Source organism: Ciconia boyciana, chromosome 1 (assembly GCF_034638445.1).
Source record: "Ciconia boyciana chromosome 1, ASM3463844v1, whole genome shotgun sequence".
Lineage (NCBI taxonomy): Eukaryota > Metazoa > Chordata > Aves > Ciconiiformes > Ciconiidae > Ciconia > Ciconia boyciana.
Genome location: NC_132934.1, coordinates 219,007,545 through 219,028,487, shown reverse-complemented (window position 1 = coordinate 219,028,487; position 20,943 = coordinate 219,007,545). Strand labels below are relative to the sequence as shown.

The following is a 20,943-nucleotide window of genomic DNA, read 5'->3' as shown; positions in this document are numbered from 1 at the left end:
TGTGCTGAGCAAGGCGAATTCAGGCAGAGCAACTAGCATTGTGCTGAACCATTTATTTTGGCAGGCGGATAAAGCAGACCTGACAGAATGACGAGTACTGCTACAAAGAGCAGCTACCCGGATCGGTCCCGGAAAACACTCTGCAGGAACCCATTTCTCAGTATCAAGGTAAATACCTCCTGCTTTCTATAACCCCCCCTTGGATTACTTGCCTGGTAAAGAGGAGTTTAGCTTTCTGCAGAATGCATTGACAGGATTTCTGTTTACAAAATGTGTTTGGAAACTGCTCTGGGTGCTCCCTACGGCAGAAGTGCTGTTGGATGTGCAGCCGGATCTGTCCGAAAGCAAACAGTGGGACAGCCGATGTTGCAATGCAAGTTTAACTTTCAGCTTCTGCACTATTTAACTTCTGTCAGTGAAACTCCCAGAGCCCAAAGCAAACCTTCAAGAGAAACAAATCCCGGATCTTAAAGCAGCTATGAGCCTCAGTCTTCATGGAAATAATTTTTTAATGATATCCATGATAAATGCATGCACATAACGGGGACAGCAGAGATGGAGGAAAGGGGCAATCGGTGCTTGCTCTTGGAACTCAGCACACAGCAGCCTGCAAAGCTTTGGGTATTAGCCCCCATTTAGGCAAGGAACGGCATCTAGTTGGCTTAAAACCTGCCCTTGCTTGAATTTATTCGCTGAAAACATATGTCCTAAGCAATGATTCAGGCCACCTGCCCTACAATGCTGCCTGACCCTGATGCAAGTTCACCCGGCTCCTCTTGCTTTGCTGTTGGGTGTCTGGGGCCATGCAGGGAGATGGTTCCTCCATACCTCCACCCAGGAGCTCTGCCAGGTCCAGTGCAGGCAACCAGATGAGTGGCCTTCATTAAGCCCGTCGGAGAAGCCCCAACAGTTGGTTGTGGTGGGGACGGCAGGAGGTGATGGTCACTTCTGCACAGCAGTCTGATGGTCAGACGGCTGCCGAGGGAAGGCTGAGGACCGTCTCGACTCGCCAACATGGGCGGGGAGCCATGTTTCCTCTGACCTGGAGCACCCAAACCGCTGAGCCATGGGGAACCCTGGGTGAAGGTCCCTTTTTCTCCCCTTCTCAAAGGCTGGATGCAGGAGAAACTGAGATGTTCTGGTGGTGGGACCAGTGCTGCCTGTGTAGGATTAGCACGCTGATCCTGAGCTTGCCTGCCGATGTTCATAGCCTCTCGCCTCCTACCCATGGCTGCGTCAGCACCAGAGGAGCTCCTCAGCTCATTATTTGCAAAGGTGTTTGCACGCTCAGTCATTTTCAGAGGAGGATCAATGATCCTTGGCTCATGGAGGCAGTGGGGAATCCTTTTCTCTTTGTATAGTGCTAATGGCATTTTAAAAAAATCCCATGTAACGATGATGATCACACCATTTGTGTAACTGGTGGTCTGCTACAAGATACTATTGGAGGAGTGTAGCAACACTCAAAAGAAAAAAGGTGTAAATGTTTAGATAAGACCAGCATCTGCGAAGTGGAAGTAATAATCAGCATTGAGCACAGTGTTGTCGGAAAAAGCGAATTCTCAGCTTGCATCAGAATCAAGTTCGTATTTCCATCTTCTTTTCTACAAAAAGGACATTTTGGAAATTTTGTGCTCTTTTCTTACACGTCACAAGGAAGCAGGAAACTAAAACTAAGCCAACCGTTGGTCTAGCTGGATGACAATTGCTATGTTCAATGGAGCATGTCGTTTGGCTTGTGAATATCAGCTTTCAGGATGCTCTTTTTTAAAAAACAGATGACAGGTACAGAGTGTTTTGCTATGGGAATAGACTACTGCGAAGTGGGAGCTTGAGACGCAGAGGTCTGGGGGAGCCAAAGATGGCATGATGTGGGAGCAGATCAAAAACTGCTGGGTGAATAAATGGAGAACAAAATGGAAAATGCTTTTTCTGTTATTCTGCAGCCACAGGTTTGGGGATTTTCTTTGTACACATGCAGTATGCACATACATGATTTAACATGAGCTTTTCTTAGCATGTCACTGCAAGTGTGTGCAGGAAATTATGGTTTCATTTACTTAGGAGAGTTGGCAGTGACTTGGTAAGTTGGGAGGTCAGATTCCTCATTCTCTCTTGTCTTTTGATTTAATTTTAACTTAAGTCAGAGCCAGTCATATAAACCTTGCTCCTTCAAAGTCTTATGGCAATGCAATGCTGTAAGTGTTCTGCTGGACTCAGTGCAACCTCAGGTCCGCTCCAGCTGAGCGTTTGAGGAGCTCTTTGCAGAACCACAGGCTGGTTCGTTCTCCTTTGGTTGAATCATTTCCAGCTTATCAATAGTGGCAGCATTATCACCAATTTAATGATACATTCAGAGTAGCTGGAAGCCAATTACCTGACTCATTAGAGAGTCTCGCTAGGTTGTAGAGCCAGTGACAGCCAGTGTTAAAGGCTCAAGATTTCTCCGTCACTTTTGTGGTGAAGATTTTGGTTTTGGGGTTTTTTTTTACAAACGTTGGTAATTTAATCACCTCATCCCTTGTGGCAGAGGGGAAGTGAGCTCAGAAGAAGTCACTGAGACAGAGGGTTACCAGAGGCTGGATGCACAGGAGAGGGGAGAGCTCGGTGCCATACAGTCCTGAGGTTTCTCCCCTGATCCTCTTTTCAGTCCATTCAGCTCTGTTTTTTTTTACAGGCCAGCAAGGTTATCTTTAAAAATAAAATCCCATCGATTTTTCCGTGCGGAGAAATTTTAAAGGGGTTTGAAACTTCAAAGATTAAAGCCACTGAGGTGCAAAGTCAGCTTGGGTCTATGAGCAGAATCAACATCTATTTTGCTGAGCGAAGGTATCTGTGAAGGTAGATGTAGAGGAAACTCTTCATGGAGAATATTGCAGGCCAGACCTGGGCAGGGCAATGGGCAGCTCTGAAACTGTCCATGATTGCTAGGGCCTATTGCTTTCTGGAGGGTCTCTGCAGCCCACCCTGAGAAGGGCAGAAAGTGAGGGATTTTGGTGGAGACCATTTCTGCTCCTGATGGACACCCTACTGCTGAATTTCTGCTTGGAAAGCTCAGCAGAGAAGCCCTGACTGATCCCTCCAGGTCAGAGCAGCGTTGCAGGAGGCTGCAGGGGTGATTGCAGTCGCAGCAGGCTGGGACCAACCTTGTTGAAGCCATTGCCAGGCGTCATCTTGGCTGCAGCCCACAGCTAAGGAGAGCAAATCGTCTTTTCCAATTCTATGTTTCACATTAAACTACTGAAGGACCTGTTTTTACCCCAAAGGCAAAGCTGACCAGCTGACCTCCTGACCATGCATGTCACCAAGCATACAATTATACTTCGCACAGGATGTTTTCCTCACATCTCTTTCTCTGGTGGTTTGTTTTTTTTGTTTTTTTTTTTTTTCTTTCAAGAAGTTAAGTGACGCTGTCCGGTTTCTAAATGATTTCCTCAGAAAACATAACTTAAGTCCAGGGTTTGAATGGTTCTTGTAGAAACACAAAACCATTGCACGATGTGGTTTACGTGTTTGAAGTGGCTGAAGGGACAAAAATCATAGCACTGCAATTTTTACATATATATCTCTCTCTCTACAGAGGGAGAGAATGTGTTGACAAAAATTAATTGCCGTGTTGACAAAAATTAATTGCCATGTGTCAAAATGCAACTGAGAAGCATAACTCAAAACTGTCTTTCTGGGGAATGCTCACAGGGCTGATGGTCCCTGAGCCTTTAAGATACCTGGCATGAATTCCTACAGTCAATCAGAGCAGATTAAATCATAATTAAATCTGCTGCTGCTTCCAGTGACATGCAACATCTTGTCTTGGCTTCAAGGAGTGTTTTGCATCCCATGCTGGACACACAAGTTTGGGAAGAGCAGTTCTGCTGAAGAGCTGCTTATCCAAAGATATGGAGAAGTAATTTGGGATCTTCTGATGGCGACTGCTACAGATGAAGAAACTTTTTTGGAAAGACTATGTGTGTGTTTTACAGCAACAGTTCACCTGTAGATTAAGAGGACGCAGGCTGAGCGCGATGACTTGCTGGGAAGTAAAGCGTAGTCCATAGTGTGATCCACTGTAGTCAATATAAAGAGGTTTTGGCCGATCAAACTGGGATATCTGGAAGACCCGAAAGGCCACTTGGACATTTGAAGACTGTGGTTGCTAATGTGGTCACTGCTGGGTTGTTTGAGACGCACATGTTTTCAGGCATCATGCCAGCAGCAAAGTTGGTGAAACCCCTGCTGGTAGGGACACACGTGGGAAGGTGAGCGGCCCCAGGGGGATGCCATGGTCCCACAGCCACGTGTTTCCCATCCCTGCCAGACCCTGCCTGTTGCCATCCTGCGCCTTGAGGACATGCACAATGACCTTCATGCCCCAGGGTTGGCTTCCAGGTTCGTTTGCAGACACAGCTGTGGATCCAATACCCCTCCTCAAGGGACGGCGTGCATGTGCCCACTTCCTGAAGCTATCGAGGAGCTGGCTGAGAACATTCACCCTCTGTGCGAGCTTCAGCCCTGGATGTTTTCTCCTCTGTGCTTTAGTTCAAGAACAAACTACAGCTGTCCCTGCCCCAAGCCTTTATTACAAGTGGTTCCGTGCAGTGGTAGGGACTTGTGCCCAATTACACGCAACTGGTTTTCACTAAACTGGAACAAGCTGTTTCCTCCCAGACCCGTTTTCTCCTCTCTGTAAACACAGCCCAGTGCACGGGATTTTATCATGTGCTAAGGCACAAAACCCTTTCTTAAAATAGTGGCAAAAGTCTCCCAAACACAAGGAAGCAGCATGATAGGGACTTCCCTGTGACAACTGGGGCAAGACTGCGTGTGCGGCTTTCAGAGCCCTTACATGGAGGATTTGTTGCCAAACTGCTTCACAGATGTTTATTAAAAAAAAAAGCCATTAAAAAAACCTCTTCCTTCCTTCCTCTTCAGCCCACGCAAGCACTCATTTGGATTCTCTGAGTTGTTTTAATTCTACTGATGTAGAGGGGACAGGATGTGAGCATGGCTTGGCCCATAATGGGAAAGAGGTGCCAGGCAGCTGGGCTTGGTGTTGCTTTTGGGAACACCCAGCTCTGGGGCTGTTCCTGTCTTTCCATGACTGCGACCTGCTGTCGGGGCCCGGGTCTTGGGAAAAGGCTGGTGTCTGCAGACCCAGGTCATCTTCTGATCTTCTCCTGCTGCTGGGATAGCCCATCGGACCCAGTCCAGGTGTGGAGGGACCCCAGCCTCAAGTCCTTGGGAAAAGTAACTAGATGGCACAGAAGGATGGTGCAGAGGATCTGCCTGCCCTGTCGCATGGGCTGTCTCCCAGACCTAGCTGAGAAAGGCGCAGGGTGACATCTGAATCTGCATGTGGTCAGCCCTGCACCAAATATCATGGGAGGCCCCGGAGGAGCCCCGTGATAGACACACTGCTGCGGCTTGACCACCCACCACCATCATCACAGCTACAATGGGGCAAACTGGAAATCACACACTAGCAATTACCGGCTCTCTATTTCTCACTCATTAAAATATTCCCCGGCCTAAAAATGCTCTGTGGTTAGGGTGGTTGCCCGCAATGACTCCCTAAGGAGCAAGAAGGAGACTTGCCCTTGCAGAGCTTTAATTGCAAGACCTCCCACTTTGCTACCTTAGGAAAGTAAATCACCATCATGGAGAAATGGGAAACACAGAAAGTGTGGAGATCCTACAAAAAGCCGAGTTTTTCTGTGACATTTTCCCAGAACTAGTTGACTTACAATTGCTGCAGAAGTTGGAGAAAATGCAGGCGATGGTCTTCACATTGCTGTTTGTTTCTTCCTTTTCAACCATTTCCATCTTGATTTTGACTTTTTAAATGTTCCCCTGCTTGTTCTGGGATTCCGACTTGTGTCTAAAACCTTTTGTGCAGCAACTAGTGCACTTACCATGTGGGTATCCAGGTTTTTTAAATCTCTTGGTCTTTGCTCTTTCAACACACACAGTGCAGAAATATTAGCTGTCGGCTCCTCTAATGTGTTTGGTTGTCAGCAGTCATTTTTTAAAAAGGCACGTGTTGAAAAGAGATTGAAATATTTAATTAAAAACTGCTATTGATAGCTTGATCTTAGGAAGCTCTGCTGGGCAGCCCGTGGGGATTTCCTTCCCTTCGTCTCATCCTGCTGTTGTAGTGTGGTCGGATGCCTTTGCAGCTCTTTCACCGCCCCTGCTCCCTTGGTGGGACACGGTGCATACCTGAGGGCTCTTGCTGGGCTGTCTTTAACCACCCCACCAGCTCCTGGTGTTACCCAGGCCCCCTGTCCTCTGCCTCCCATTTCCTTAGGCTGCTGCAATCCCCTCAGGATGTCCTGCCACCAACAATGTCCTCATACCCTTGCATTGATCCAGGCTTTTGCTCTTCTCCGCATTCCCCAGGACCTGCAGTACTGCTTTTCTCTTCCAGAAAAGGGAAAGATAAGCCTATAAAAATGCACTGCAGATTTCAGTGAAGGAGCTCTCTGCACTCCAAGTCTGGATGTTCATCCCCTGAAGTCCTGCTCTCCAGGCTGTGGCATGGAGGGCAACCCCCAAACTCGAGCAGACTGGGGGGACACAGGTGGTGGTTGTTCTGTGGGCTGCAGAAAGTGCAGGATCCTTCTTGCAGTGTAGGGTTTTGGTCTGGATGACTGGAGCTGCAAGCAGCGGCTTCCTGGGAGAAAACCAAAACCCTCTTATGATGAACATCATGGTGTGGCCGTGTTCCTGGGCACACCACAAAGGCAGGACCGAGCCCTGCACCTTCACCCCAGCACAGGCTGGGGGAGCATGGCTAGGTATGTTGACACCGGTCCCCGGATTAGCTCCTCCAGGGATGGAGGGGGCATTTTGCATACCGAGACCCCGAGCAGACCTCATCATTACAACTCATCTGGCTGTACCTCTGAATTATCACCTACTCCGTGACTTGGCCCTGGGCCAGCTACTACTTTCCCAAAAAACTGGGAAGCTGAAGACTGGGGACAATTCCCAGCAAGCATTTTGGGTGAAACTGCCCTATTTTGAAGGCTCAGTGAGTTTGGTAGGATGGATGCAGGCTATTCTGTTCCCACTGGCCTTGGCATCAGAGAATGTCCCCCAGCCTGTTTCGTTTACAAGGATAGACTCAGCCTTTGGGACTCGAGCAAAACTAGGCTTGCAGCCATGCATTTGAATGGAGGAGACCGGAATCGTGGCTCTTGGTGTCACACCCCTCTTTCAAGCCCACTTTAGGCTTGTTATGTGGACAGGAATCACACCCTGTGCTTTGAGAGGGTGGAAAGGAATGCTCTAGGTTGGGAGGTTTGTTTCCTGGGAGCTGATAAGCAGACATAATTTGATTTTAGTGTGTTGCCTTCATTCTTAATAACACTGCTGTCTGCTGCTTCTCCCTCCTTTTGCTGGGAGTATGAAGAAGCAGGCTCTGCTGGCAGAGAAGGATTGAGATGAAAGCAGGCTTTGTAAGGTTAGCCCTGCTGAGATCTCCTGGGACAGGAGAAGCACATGCATGTCCTTATGACCTCTGGCAACTTGGAGATGCTGTAGGCATTTATGCCCTGTGGCTCTCGAGCAGAGCTGAGCTTATGCTCTGCAGCAGTTGGTCCTCAGGGAAATCTCTCCCTCTGTTTACGAGGATCACACTGGTGTCAGTAATGGTCTCTCCTTCCAGGTGTGAAGAGCATCTTTCCAGACCATACAAGTTAGAAAGCCAGACGTCTTGATCAGATACAGAAATGTAAACAAGTGATTTTTGCTGCAGGACAAAATGCAGCATTGTGTGTGCGGCCAAAGACAAAGAAGGACATACATCTCTCCAGCAGATCTAAAGTCCATGAGTCTGTTCCTTCTTTTCCTGGCCGATCACCAGCCGTGCTGTGATCTGATGGCTAACAGCAACAGCCCCTGGAGCCAGAAGAACTGGGGTCCTTGCCCAGTGCTGACACCAAGCCACTGCAAGTCCTTTGCAGGGCCATCTCTCTTTTCTGTGCTTTAGTCTGCCCAGATAGGGGAGAATAAAATAGCAGATTCCCAACCCATTTTGACCTCCTGTGCTGAAGAGGATATGGGGCAGTGGTGGGGAGCTGCTGAGCTGCTGTAAACCAATGTGCCATGAAGGTCCTGGATGTGCATTCCCGTTGGGCTGTGTGTTATGGGTCCCTGGAAAAAATTAATATCTGACCTCAACATTTCTATCTGAACTCATGTATGCAGGAAACAGTGCCTAGACGTAGCCAGCATGTCTTGCAGGAACGTAGGAGTTTTAGCAAAGCTGACTCTGGGAAAGCTTTCCTTTGGCTGGGTGACATTTCCCTAGTCCAAACACGTCGCACCCCCTCAGTGGTGACAGGGAAGGGGGAAGGTCTTGGATGGCATCCTGCTTTGCGTGATGCCGATGCACCGCTTTTGGTGGTAGTACCCATACCCTGGTGCTCCAGCTCTCAGGGAGTCGAGGGGGCTTGGCCATCCTCTTTTTCCCTTTTTGTGCCATAAATAGTCCCTCTGCTTACAGAGCAGTCCAGTTTGGCAGTGACCCCACGTCAGCCCTGGATCAGAACGAGACATAGCAGAAATCCAGGCCAGGCTGAGCAGCTCCTCTGGGCGAGACTCGTGCCTGGTGGGAGCTGGCTGCAAAACACGCAGAGCCGGAGCAATGCCCTGCTCTGGTTAGGGGAAATGACTGCCAAAAGCAGCACCCTGTGGCTTTGAGCAGCAACAAGGCTGAGGGCAGCAGCTCTGCAAGAACGCAGGGATATTCAGCCTGTCCTGCAGTGAGATGAGTGGTCCGTCTCCTTAGGGTATGTGACCATTTGGGTTGGTTAGTTTGTTTTAACTCATTTGGGGGCTGGAAGGATGCCTGTGGAGAGCCACGTGGCAGACGGCTTGCCAGCTCCTTTCCTTTGCTGAGTAGTTTGGAGAGCTGGGGATGAAGGGGAGGTGGTCTCTATCCCTCCTGGGACAGTTCATTTGGCACTTGCAAAATGCTTCTGCTTGAGGAGCAGGAAGATGGATGTTGCTCTCATTAATGGTGGGGCAGTTCGAGCCATGTGTTCTCCTGGGCAGCCAGGCACCAGTACATCCCAAACTCTGGAGGAGAGGAGGTCAGATGATTTTCTGGGAGCTGATGGTCTTTGACAAGGTTTCCTTCTGGAAGTGGAGGTGAATCATCACATTTTCCAAAAGGAGATATGTCCTTTACGTCCAGAAGGAAAGGAAAACAGAAAGTCTGAACTATTCTCCCTGACCTCCTCTTGACTCTCTCTAAAGAAGCTGCTTGTTGCTGTGTTTGGAAGGGCTCGTTCCTGTCCCAGAAGAGCTCCTGCCAGCAGTGGGGATGGCTGCCTGCCTCGGGCTGGACAGGAGATGGAAGGCTGTGCAACCTTCCACTTCTGCTGCCGGATCTCAGGGTCAAGACCAACAGAAGCTGGCAGTATCCCAAGTGAAGTGATCTCTTTGTCCAAAGCCACTTTCATCTGAAGAAACCACATTCTCCTTGCAAATACTAACCCTATTGCCATTTTTGGCAGAGGATAGTTTAATGGCCCTGGCCTAATTTCAGAAGACCACTGATGGCAGGAGTGAGGGTAATATTTCAAAGGCTCATGGTCGAAGGTTCATGTTCAATAATCACACCTTTGTGTAGAAGATGCAGTTCGTTATGTTGCAGCTTGCAGTAATCATGCTGGATGCTCTCTTTTTGTGTTGGCAGTTCTTCGTTTTCTGCCACGGGCTCCTGCAGCTCTCCCAGCTCCTGGTCTCCGGCTATCTGAAGAGCTCCATCTCAACCATCGAGAGACGATACGGCCTCTCCAGCCAGACGTCAGGGCTGCTCGCTTCCTTCAATGAGGTGAAAACCAGCTTGCTTCTCCTAGTCTACCTGGTGAATGCTCTCCCCGTGCTCCTGTTGTTCCCTTGTGAGACCTCTTGGTCTGTGTGTCCTGCTGCAGGTTGGAAACACGTTGCTGATCGTCTTCATAAGTTACTTCGGGAGCCGAGTGCACAGACCCCGTTTCATCGGCTGTGGTGCCATCCTTGTCTCCTTGGCTGGGTTCCTCATGTCTCTCCCCCACTTCATAACTGGACCCTACGAGTATGACCAGTCCGTTGCCAGTAGGTACTCTAGGAACTTATTTTATGCCTTTTGTGACAGATAAAGGAAATTACCTTCTCTCAAGGGGTTGGGAGCTGCAAGCTGTAGGTTTGTCCTCAAGGAGTTTTAATTTTCTGAGAATGAAATCATCTCAGTCCCGAGAGGCAACAGCTGATGGTGGGAAGCAGAGCCAGGGGACAGTTGGAACCACAGGAAAGGGCATGAAAACCATCAAAACGTAGGCTGTGCCTCTGATTCCCCTTGTCTTCTACACATCCACGCAGCAGACAAACACCGGGTAGCAGGAAGGTCTTCCCCAGCCATTGGGGCTCTCATCTTCCGTGCATTGAGCCACATTGTCCTCATGCACATGAACTGCTCCCTTATTTTCATGACATAGATAAGATAAGGTCTCATGAACACTGAAGCCCTTTACGGGAAGGAAACAAGAGGTACAGGAAGGAGCTTGACTCAGCACAACAGGGCAGCTTTGGGGGTGAAACGCCGTTTTCTGCAATGGCGGAGCGTTGGTTTCACACCTAACTTCTCCTGCTTATGGGGTACCTCACCTGTCTTACCATGCCTAGCTGAGTTGTCTTTGAGGGAATGCTTTGAGGTTTTAGACCCCACTAGAAAATCAAGGTCCTGCGAGAAACATGCAGGTGTAAATCACTCATGGAGGAGCAGGTCAGGGTGGGTTTGGGATTTTCTCCCTGAAAGAAGGTGAGAAGGGGTGAGAAAAGAAAGGAGAAAACCACTCTCTCGTTACCTTCCCAAATCCTGCCATGAAGGTCCAGCAAATCTTTTAGAAACCTCCACTAAACAACTTTTCTCTGGCTCATCAGAGAGAGCGCAGCTGGTTCATGCAGCTGCAGCCACCAAAGGAAGCCTTAATAGGTGAATAATTCATGGATGCAAACAGAGGTCAGGTGCTAACGACAGTTTGGAAACAATTAGCCAAGTGTTTCAGGAGTGCTGGTGCAGGTGGCCCTGTGTCAAGCACTCAGAGTTGCATATGATTTGGGGCATAACCATGGAAATCCTGCTATAAACACCACCACCCCCTCCCCCAGTATTTTAAGGAAGATAAGGGTGCTAGAATCAGCACTTTCACTTAGGCAGCTTTGTAATCCATTTCTGGGTAAAATGAGTTCTCATTTCCTGAGTAGCTATTCATGAAATCTTCAGTTTTACTCACTTACCTTTATTGCAAGATATATCAAAGGTCCTGGAACTGATCTCAGCTCTGCTTTTTCCATGGAGGTGGCTTTTCGTGGCATGTGCATCCATCTCACCGTGAACATCTGCACAGTAATATTTGCACTTTCTTTGCATTTTCTTCCACTGACGTTTCCCACCTGACATCTACTGAGCGTATATCTACGTGCTTGCTGCTATCTTAGGGAAGCTCTTTCTCTAGATCGAGCCCCTTAGAACTGCTCCCCTTGTCATTGCAGGCACGTTCAGCAACACCACTGACCTGTGCCAGCCCGGAGTGCCGGGGTCCCGGGGGAACCTCAGCGATGCCGGCTGCACCCCCCACGCTGCCAGGGAGAACCACGAGGTTCTCCTCGTCATGTTCATCGCCCAGGCGCTGCTGGGCATCGGTGGTGTCCCCATCCAGCCCTTTGGGATCTCCTACATTGACGACTTCGCCAGTGAGAGGAACTCCCCCCTCTATTTGGGTAAGGCTGGGGCTGCTGTGGGAAGAGGGGAAACCAGAATTAATTAGCCCTCTATAGCCAGGCCAGACAGTACTAATGCTTTGCATTAATGAGAGCAAAGCTTGCTATAGGCCTTCTGCTCTACCCAGTGCTAGGAAGGTTTCTGCAAAAATAGTTTATATCTGCTTCAAGCTTGGACAAACTCCAGACAGACCAGGAGTGCTGGAAAACGTGATTTAGGGGAGATGGTGGGATTTTTGGCCTGAGAATGGCAAGCCGGAGAGGGACACAATAACCACGTCCTCCTCCAAAAAGGTTTCAACAAGGAGAAGAGGAATAATCTGATCTCCATGTTCACAGGAGGCAGCTATGGGCTTAAGATGCAGCAAAGAAGACTTTATTTAGATGTAGGGAAAATGATAGGAAGCTAAAAAAGCAGGATCAACCATCTGGGAGGTGGACAAGTATCCTTCAGGGCAGGGGGTGCTGGGAAACAGCTTGGGCACACAGCTGTGAGGGATTTCCCAGGGTGGTGGGATGGACAAGATGGTCCTTCTAGGTCTTTCTAGCCCTTTTCCAGCTGTTATCTGCCTTTTGCACTGAATGGCACAGCAAGGGTGGCTCAAACCCAGGTCATTCCCGTCAAGAAACTGGAAGTACCGCATCAAATTTTGCTCTGGTAGATGCTCCAAACCTTTGAACCATATTTGAAAGGATGACCTGTAAGATAGGAGTTGAATCTCACAAGTGTTTAATTTTTTAATCAGTAATTCACATAAGAGAGTTTGCTGATAACTTTTATCTCCTTAACCTTGTAAAAAAACTTTGCATTTCCTGGATTTCTTAGGCCAAGGGGCCCATCTTGTTCCTAGGTGTATCTCAGTCTTTCTAGGAGGCCGAAGAAAAGTGGCAGGAAAGGTCTGAGTTTTGCAAAACCTTTCCTGTGAAGGGAGCCTGGAAAGCATGGGGTTGTTATCCTTTGAAAGGTGTGACATAAGAAAGCTGCAAGGGAAATAGCCTGTGCTGGAGGCAGATGTGGTGGACCCTGGTCCAGCGTGGTCCTGCCTCAAGGCACCTCCTGTCCCCCCTGGTCCCTTCATGCAGGGCTGAGCCCCTCTCTGCTCTCGCCCCTCTGCAGGGATCTTGTTCTCCGTGACCGTCATCGGGCCAGGGGTGGCCTTCATGCTGGGCTCTGCCATGCTGCGTTTTTACGTCGACATTGACAAAGTCACCGGAGGTGAGTGAACGTGCCCTTGGAGAGCCGGCCGGCACCCTTCACCCTGCATCCCGTTTACTGAGCCAGCAGTGGTCCAGCCCCTCTCTGGGCATCCTGACCCTCAAGGGATGAAGGTGCAACCTGCGGGGCAGGGGCTGGCTCCCTTTGCCTGCTATCTCCCCTGTTAAATCACTTCCATCTCCTGGGGATGCTTTGGGACCGGTCCCATGAGTGCTGGGTGGGATGGCCCAAATAAGTGGGTCCTTCCCACCTGACTCGGTGTCACACACACATCTGCAGGGTTAAACCTGGCCCCATGGCTGCTGGAATCCCATATTTCAATCGTCGCTTTCTCCTCCTTAAGACCTGGAGATCCTTCACCCCTGGGCTGCTGCCAGGTCTGGTTAGAGGGATGCCCATCTGCATTGTGCTTTTGGAGCAGACCTGATTTTCATTCTTCTATGAATTTTCTGCCACATGCCAGCAACAGCAGCAGGAGCATTTTGCTGCCAGCCAGCACCAGGGAAGAGTGGGGATGTGGAAGGATGAGCAAAACCCAGAGAGAAACATGAAAGAGAAAGATGGAGGGGAGAAGTAAGAGAGAAAGAATGGAGAATGGGTACCAGGACCCTGAGACATGAAGAAGCAGAGGGAAGAGTAGGAAGGGACGAAGGTGAAAACAAGTAGAAGAGAAATGCTGGGTAGGGCAAAAGAGGAGCATGAAAAGGATTTCCTTTAAAAGCTCTTCCTGAGCCGCGCTATCAAAGCATTTGTAGTTGTCTCCTTTTTGGCTGCTCTTAAAACCCAGCCTGAAAAACAAGAAGCTGTTTCCTGGTTATTAACAGAGCAGACACACGCTATACAGCTCAGCGTATCCTCACTAGAGGAAAAGGACGATGGGCAGGCTCCTTTGGTGGTGACCAGACAGCGTCAGGGCTGGAGCTGGATGAGCAGCGGCTGTTGACACTACAGATGCATTAGCTTTGGCTCCTTCTCGGTGCCTCCGGCTCATTCCTGCTCACTGACTTCACCAGGCGTTTTTTAACCTGGACTTTGTCGCTCTATATATACATTTATGATATTTGCAGCACAAGAGCATACTCTAGTCTCGACGTTGCCTCCTCCTATCAGGTGACCTCCAAGCTTATTGCTGCAGCTTTCCATCCTCCTCAGTGGGTGAACCTTGGTGAGGTGTCTGGAGTCTTGGTTTATCTGCCTCTGAAGGATGAAGAAATGGGATTAGGGTCTGCAGTCTGCCTGCACACCCTGATGCTCAGTTCTTCTAAGCCATCTTCTGCAGATGGACGTTGAATGAGAAATGTGCCTGAGTAGCCAGAACTAGAGAACACCCAGGTTTAGAGCTGTCTTCAGCCTAAAGATGTCTTCAGCCTACTGGGGAAAGCTATCGAGCTGTGGCTGCCTAATGCTAAATCTAATTTAACCTCATGTTTTCCTAGAAAAAAACTTGTTGGTGTTTGTTCAGGAAGGGATTTAAAATCCCAATTTGCTAAATGCACCGTGCAGGGAGGAGATTATCAAATTTCTTTGGCCTATCACTTGTTACTTCCAGAGATGGGAGATTAGATGTGGCAGTATCCACCGTACCAAAATCCAGTAAACTGATTGCAGTTTTAATTGCGTCCCCCCCAGTGAGAACAGCTCACTTGTGTTAAAACTCACAGTTAAGGAAGAGGTTTCTGGGAGGGCTCATTTCCTGGGCTTGCTCGCGAATGCTATCTAACCACAGGTATCCCCTTTTACTGTAGAAATATTTCTTGGTTCAGACTCACCCTCTTGTGAATTTGCATTCTGGCTTCTGCATATCCGGTTTTATTTATGCCAAGTACCCTCCCCACAGAAAATGTTATCTTTGGCAGAGTGCCCTGAGGATGACAAGAGAGGAGGCTGGGTGAACTGAAGGAAAGTGGTCAGGAGAAAGGGGTATAATCCTTATTAAAGCATTTTCAAAGATCGGCTTCCGTTGGTTGAGCTGCAAACCAGGCAGTGGCTGATGGACCAGACTGGTGGGCAGAGCTCCAGGGTCCAAGTCTGTGAACAGGGGGGTCCTTGTGTGGGTAGCCAGACTGTAAAAAAGTAAACCAGTGCTCTTGGATGATGGAAGGTAATTGGAGTTAACTCCATTTTAACCTTAAGAAAGTATTTTTCCTTCTGTCTTGACGGACATCATGGCTTAATCCCCTTGAGTGAGTATTTCCGAGCTTTTTCACAACATGGGTGTCCCTTCTCTGAAAAAGCTGTGATGGGGATGCTTTCCTCTGCCTTTCCAGCTCTAGGACATCCCTGTCCCAGTTATCTCCATCCAAAGGGCTGAGTGAGTTTTTAGACACCCTGATGATAATGAAGAATGAAATGTGATTTAGCACCATGGGATGAGTCAAGTTCAAATGCTGCTCAGACCTCAAAACTGATTGTCCCCAGGGTGGGAGCCACCACCTTGAAGAACGCTGATGTCTGGGATGACTGGGGCCACCCATCACCATCCCTTTGGTGCACTGGAGTCCCTCCGTTCACCTTTGATTTAATGCCCATTTCTCCATTTGTGTTGCAGACGAAGTCCAGCTCACGAACAAAGACCCGCGGTGGGTCGGTGCCTGGTGGCTTGGTTTCCTGGTTGCAGCCAGTCTCGTGGCCGTGTCTGCAGTGCCTTATTTCTTCTTCCCACAGGAAATGCCAAAAGAGGTAGGAGAGGTGCTTGCAGATTGCCCTTTTGGCATTGCACACAAATACCTCATGCATTTATACGCACGTTCCTCCTTTGCCGCCAGCATTAGCTGCTGCCTCCGTGGGAAACACGACTGTGGAAGTGGTCGTGCAGTTTATAGCTGCATCCCAAAGTCAGATGTGAGCTGTGGTTTGCTCTCATCTCCCGTGCCAGAGGCTCTTAGTGAAACCCAGCATGGTGCAAGCAGCTTAATGGAAGTGATAATTTCCTTGCTGGGGCACTGAAACAGCACCTGTGTGTTGATTCCTCTGCATAGGAATGTATAGCACCAGGCAAGCCCTATGTGGATTGAGGTCCTTCTGACAGCCACCCTCCTGGCTCACCTGGAGGTGGGACTCCTTGCCTTCCCTAGGGAAGCAGTGGTCCCTGCTCCTTCTGCTGCATCTCTTTTGGGAGCTGGTGGGAGATGCTGCGCTGACGGCCCTTGTTTCTCTTCAGGAGGAGCCATGTGTGCCTGATGAGGAAATAGTCCCAGTTCATAGGAAATATGAATAATGCATCAGGAGCCTTTCCTTAGAAGTGGGTTGTACCCTGGCGGTGTTTGAAATACTGAGGCTGGAGCGTGGTTTGTCTCGTTTCCACTGCAAAAGCCCCTTTTCACCACTCACCGTCCGTGGGGCTGGGGCTTAGCTGCTGCTCCAGCATCCAGCTTCACTCACCACCTCTTCTCACTGTGACCTCTTTGCTGGCCAGAAGGATTTTAGACACTTTCCAGCCCCTAAACACCCTGGCTCTGTAAAGTCTTCAGAGATAACTGGCAGGGGAAAAGCCTTTAGCCGCCTGGACCCATTATTGCAAGCCAAACCGACGTCTGCCTGTCTGCACTTTGCTCAGGGGCTGCTTGTCCCAGGCGCTTGCTGGAGCCCACTGGTGGGACAGTGCTTTGCTCTGTGTTTACTACCAGAGCAAAGTACAGAGTAAAAACTACCAGGTTTTTACTTCTCCGGAGCCCTCCTGAGTGCTTCAGTGCTCATGCCAAGATGTGAAACAGCTTGCAGGCTTCCCAAGCTCTTTGCTGGCTGCGGATCCCGGTTTTCTGGCAACCGGCGTGTCATGAGGAATAATACAAACCAAATTGTTCTTTTAGAGGACGCATCATGCTATGGTTTTGAATGTTATTGAAGTTGCTCGGACGCGCTTAGTAGGTGAAATTGCGCTCGTCTCGATGTCTTGGCCATACTCTAGCCTGTGTAAGTGTCTTTCACATATATTTTACCTTGGGGCGGTGTCGAAACTTTCTTGTCTAAACAAGTCCATGCACTGTCTGGTGCAGAATAATTCTTCATTTCTGCTGCCACTGCCTGAATTTCCACAGGAATGAGTGATTCTTAGGGATATTTAGGTTTCACCTGCCTGGGAAAATATGACCTGTTTTACCAGTTACACTCCTGGGGCTATAATCTACTCCTGTGTTATATATGCTGTGAGGTTCGCAAAGGTGCTGCGGTCCTGCGAGGTAATGGGGTGGAAACTGCGCAGCACTTTGCAGGATGAGGGCAATACTGAATGCAATGTGCCTGATTTATCCTTGTGAAGCTTGGTTCACTTTAAAGTCATTACGGATGATCTATATTGGCAGAACCTGCTCGGTGTGCAAGGGTGGCACACTACATCTTAGGAGAAAGGTTCTTTATTAGGGCTGATGGGAATATTAATTTCATAAATGGCTCTTGAGAGAAAATAATGTACTTCCAACTAAAACAACTGTACTTTTTTGCAAGTGCTGCACTCTGATCAGTCTGATCAGTTTTGAAGAGTTTAAGGAAGGATTGGTGGGATATTGATTTAGGGAAACAGCAGGAGGATGTCACGGGCTCTACTGGCTGATATCTGTAGGGAATGCTTCTGCATGGCTGAGCACCCATTTATCCCTTTGCAACCTAGGTCTTCCTGAATTTCTCTCCATTTTACCATTTCCCCCAGAAAGCTTTTGGAAACTCTTTACAGTAAAAAAGAATAATAGGAAAATAATCTAAGGGATGGCAAAATTCTGCCCCCCCCTTGCAGGACGGGAGATGCCAGGGCCAGCCGAGACAGCTCGTGCCCATCCCATGGGGGTATCAGCACTGCCAGCAGCAGCAAGGAGCCCTGCTTAAAAAAAAAAGCCTCTTTAGAAATTTTGCCAGATGCTGTTCTGGGTAAAACACCTGTCTGCTGCGGGAGCACTTGAAGCTTTGTAGGAAATCTGCATTATCACGGGTGATTTTATGTAGGTATAGCAGAAAAAAAAAAAAAATCACTTTCTCTTGCTTGCCCTTGGAGTAAATCAGTGTTCGGCTAAGGGTGTAAGCACAACCACTTTTCCATCATGAAGGGCAGCTGCCTTTCCTCTCCAGTGAGCTGGAGGCAGCAGCGTCTCTAGGGCCACCAAATTACTGCAGTCACCATTGAGCTTGTTAGAGACATGGTTCCCCTCCAAAAGAGCATCAGCCGGGGATATATATTGCAAAACCCTGTAGAAGGGCTGGGTAGAGTTGATAAGAAATACAATGCAGGAAAGAAATGTGTGTTTCCAGGCACAAAGCTCAGTGCTGGTAAAGCATTGACCCCAATTTTGCCTTCCTCTGCCCCAGCTGGAGCAGCCACCCTTCCCCGGTAAGGTGAGACCCGCGGTGGCTCATGTTATGGCTTTAGGGTCGCTTCCAGGTTTCCTCTCACTGCACAGAGCAAAGCTGTTGTTTCTTCTTGTGCTTGGCTGTGGTTTGGGATGCAGAGGGGGAGATGTGGCATCGCGATGAGGAAAGGTGGGATCCCTGCTGTAGAATCATAGAATACCAGGTTGGAAGGGACCTCAAGGATCATCTGGTCCAACTTTTCTTGGCAAAAGCATGGTCTAGACAAGATGACCCAGTAACCTGTCCAGCCGAGTCTTAAAAGTGTTCAATGTTGGGGAATCCACCAATTCCTGGGGCCAGTCCTGTTTGTTTAATATCTTTATCAATGATCTGGACGAAGGGATCGAGTGCGCCCTCAGTAAGTTTGCAGATGACACCAAGTTGTGCGGGAGTGTTGATCTGCTGGAGGGGAGGAAGGCTCTGCAGAGGGACCTGGCCAGGCTGGATCGATGGGCCGAGGTCAATTGTATGGGGTTCAACAAGGCTCAGTGCTGGGTCCTGCACTTGGGCTACAGCAACCCCATGCAATGCTACAGGCTTGGGGAAGAGTGGCTGGAAAGCTGCCTGGAGGAAAAGGACCTGGGGGTGTTGGTTGACAGCCAGGTGAATATGAGCCAGCAGTGTGCCCAGGTGGCCAAGAAGGCCAATGGCATCCTGGCTTGTATCAGGAATAGTGTGGCCAGCAGGAGCAGGGCAGTGATTGTGCCCCTGTACTCGGCACTGGTGAGGCCGCACCTCGAATGCTGGGTTCAGTGTTGGGCCCCTCACTCCAAGAGAGACATGGAGGGGCTGGAGCGTGTCCAGAGAAGGGCAACGGAGCTGGGGAAGGGTCTGGAGCACAAGGCTGATGGGGAGCGGCTGAGGGAACTGGGGTTGTTTAGCCTGGAGAAAAGGAGGCTGAGGGGAGACCTCATCGCGCTCTACAGCTGCCTGAAAGGAGGGTGTAGGGAGGTGGGGTCGGTCTCTTCTCCCAGGTAACAAGTGATAGGACAAGAGGAAATGGCCTCAAGTTGCACCAGGGGAGGTTTAGACTGGATATGAGGAAATTTTACTTCACTGAAAGGGTTGTCCAGCACTGGCACAGGCTGCCCAGGGAAGTGGTGGAGTCGCCATCCCTGGAGGTATTTAACAGACGTGTGGATGAGGTGCTTAGGGACATGGTGCAGTGGTGGGCTTGGAAGTGTTGGGTTTACGGTTGGACTCAATGATCTTAAAGGTCTTTTCCAACCTAACGATTCTGTGATTCTGCAGTTCCCTGGGTAATTATTCCAATGGCTGGTTGTTCTCATTGTGAAAAATTTTCCTCTTGTGCCCAATCAGAATCTCCCCAGGAGTAACTTGTACCCATTACCCCTCGTCTTTTCCATGTGACTCCTTGTAAAAAGGGAGTCTCCATCTTCTTTGTAGCCACCCTTTAAATACTGGAATGTGGTGATAAGGTCTCCCCTAAGCCTTCTTTTCTCAAGGCTGAACAAACCCCGTTCTCTCAGCCTTTCCTCATATGGCAGGCTTCCCGGATCATCTAGCTCCCTGTCCGGGCTCTGCAGCACAAAGCCCCATCCCTGACACACTGCAGAGGGGAAGGGAGGGATGGGGTCAGCACAGGGTTTTACAGACCAGCAGATCAGCAAGAACGGACATTGTGATAACCTTTGGGTCTCCCGTGTACACAGCTTCAAAATCGGTCGGCATTTCCTTGGCTGCTTTCAGTTTCAGTGTTCCTGCCTGTCCGAAGCACCAGCAGAGCAACCACAAGCGGCCAGTACTTGAAGCATCAGCTGGGCTTTTCCCCATGTTTGTAAAGCCCCAGCACAATATCTTACCCACAGCAAATACCTCCAGGCACGGCAGCCATAATAACATATGGGAAAAGCACAGATCTGCTCTGTCCACAGAAGAAGCTGAGATGTTTCTGCACCACCAGCTGTGGGCTTCATTTCTGGAGGTCAAAAAGGAATTTCAGGTGCTCCAGGCCAAGCTGTCCTTGTGCCACTTGCTGTCTGCAGATCCCTGGAACCACTCGTGTCAGTAGGTGATGAGGCTGCCTGTGGGAATAACGTGTCCACACCAAGCTGTGGGTACGTTTCCCTGCTGCAGAGCTCACCAAACGAGATCACAGCAGCAAAGACTGGCCCATGGCTCAGTCCTTCTTGCTGCCCAAAGTGATATTTCTCCTCTCTGATTCTCACCCTGACTTAATTTTCCTTTCTTTCTCCTGCCTCACTCTGTACAACTCATCTGAGCCCTTGGTGGTTTCTCCAGACCAAGGACCATCCTCCTTAATGGGCATCATCCAGCAAACACTGAATAACAGCACAGCCCTCTGTCTATTTGGAGACTTATTTGCCTCCTCCCATCAGCAGAGACAGATCTAGATTATTTATTCTACAACCACATTCCAGCTTTACCTTTATTTTATAGCTTCTTTCTTTGAAGTTCCTGGAATGACTTGTGCACTTAATGTTAACATAATGATAATGAGAGTTCACTCTTTTGATCTTTTTTCATAAATCAATCACTCCAGACCCAGAGCACTTTTATTCCTCTGCTTTGAAACTTGTCAGTAAGTTTCTAGCACCAAAGTATCCTGAATAATCCTATTCAGGGACAATCACAGCAAA

At 49.1% G+C, this 20,943-nt stretch overlaps 1 protein-coding gene across 1 annotated transcript in view; it reads left to right on the top strand.

The window, feature by feature from the left end:
• Positions 1-20,943, top strand: part of SLCO2B1 (solute carrier organic anion transporter family member 2B1) — a 60,041-nt gene that overhangs the window by 13,624 nt on the left and 25,474 nt on the right. The window contains exons 2-7 of the mRNA XM_072855530.1: positions 65-168; positions 9,704-9,841; positions 9,942-10,104; positions 11,542-11,769; positions 12,887-12,985; positions 15,534-15,664. Of these exons, the coding sequence (XP_072711631.1) occupies positions 88-168; positions 9,704-9,841; positions 9,942-10,104; positions 11,542-11,769; positions 12,887-12,985; positions 15,534-15,664 (840 nt within the window). The 5' untranslated portion in view covers positions 65-87. The remainder of the gene's footprint in view (positions 1-64; positions 169-9,703; positions 9,842-9,941; positions 10,105-11,541; positions 11,770-12,886; positions 12,986-15,533; positions 15,665-20,943) is intronic.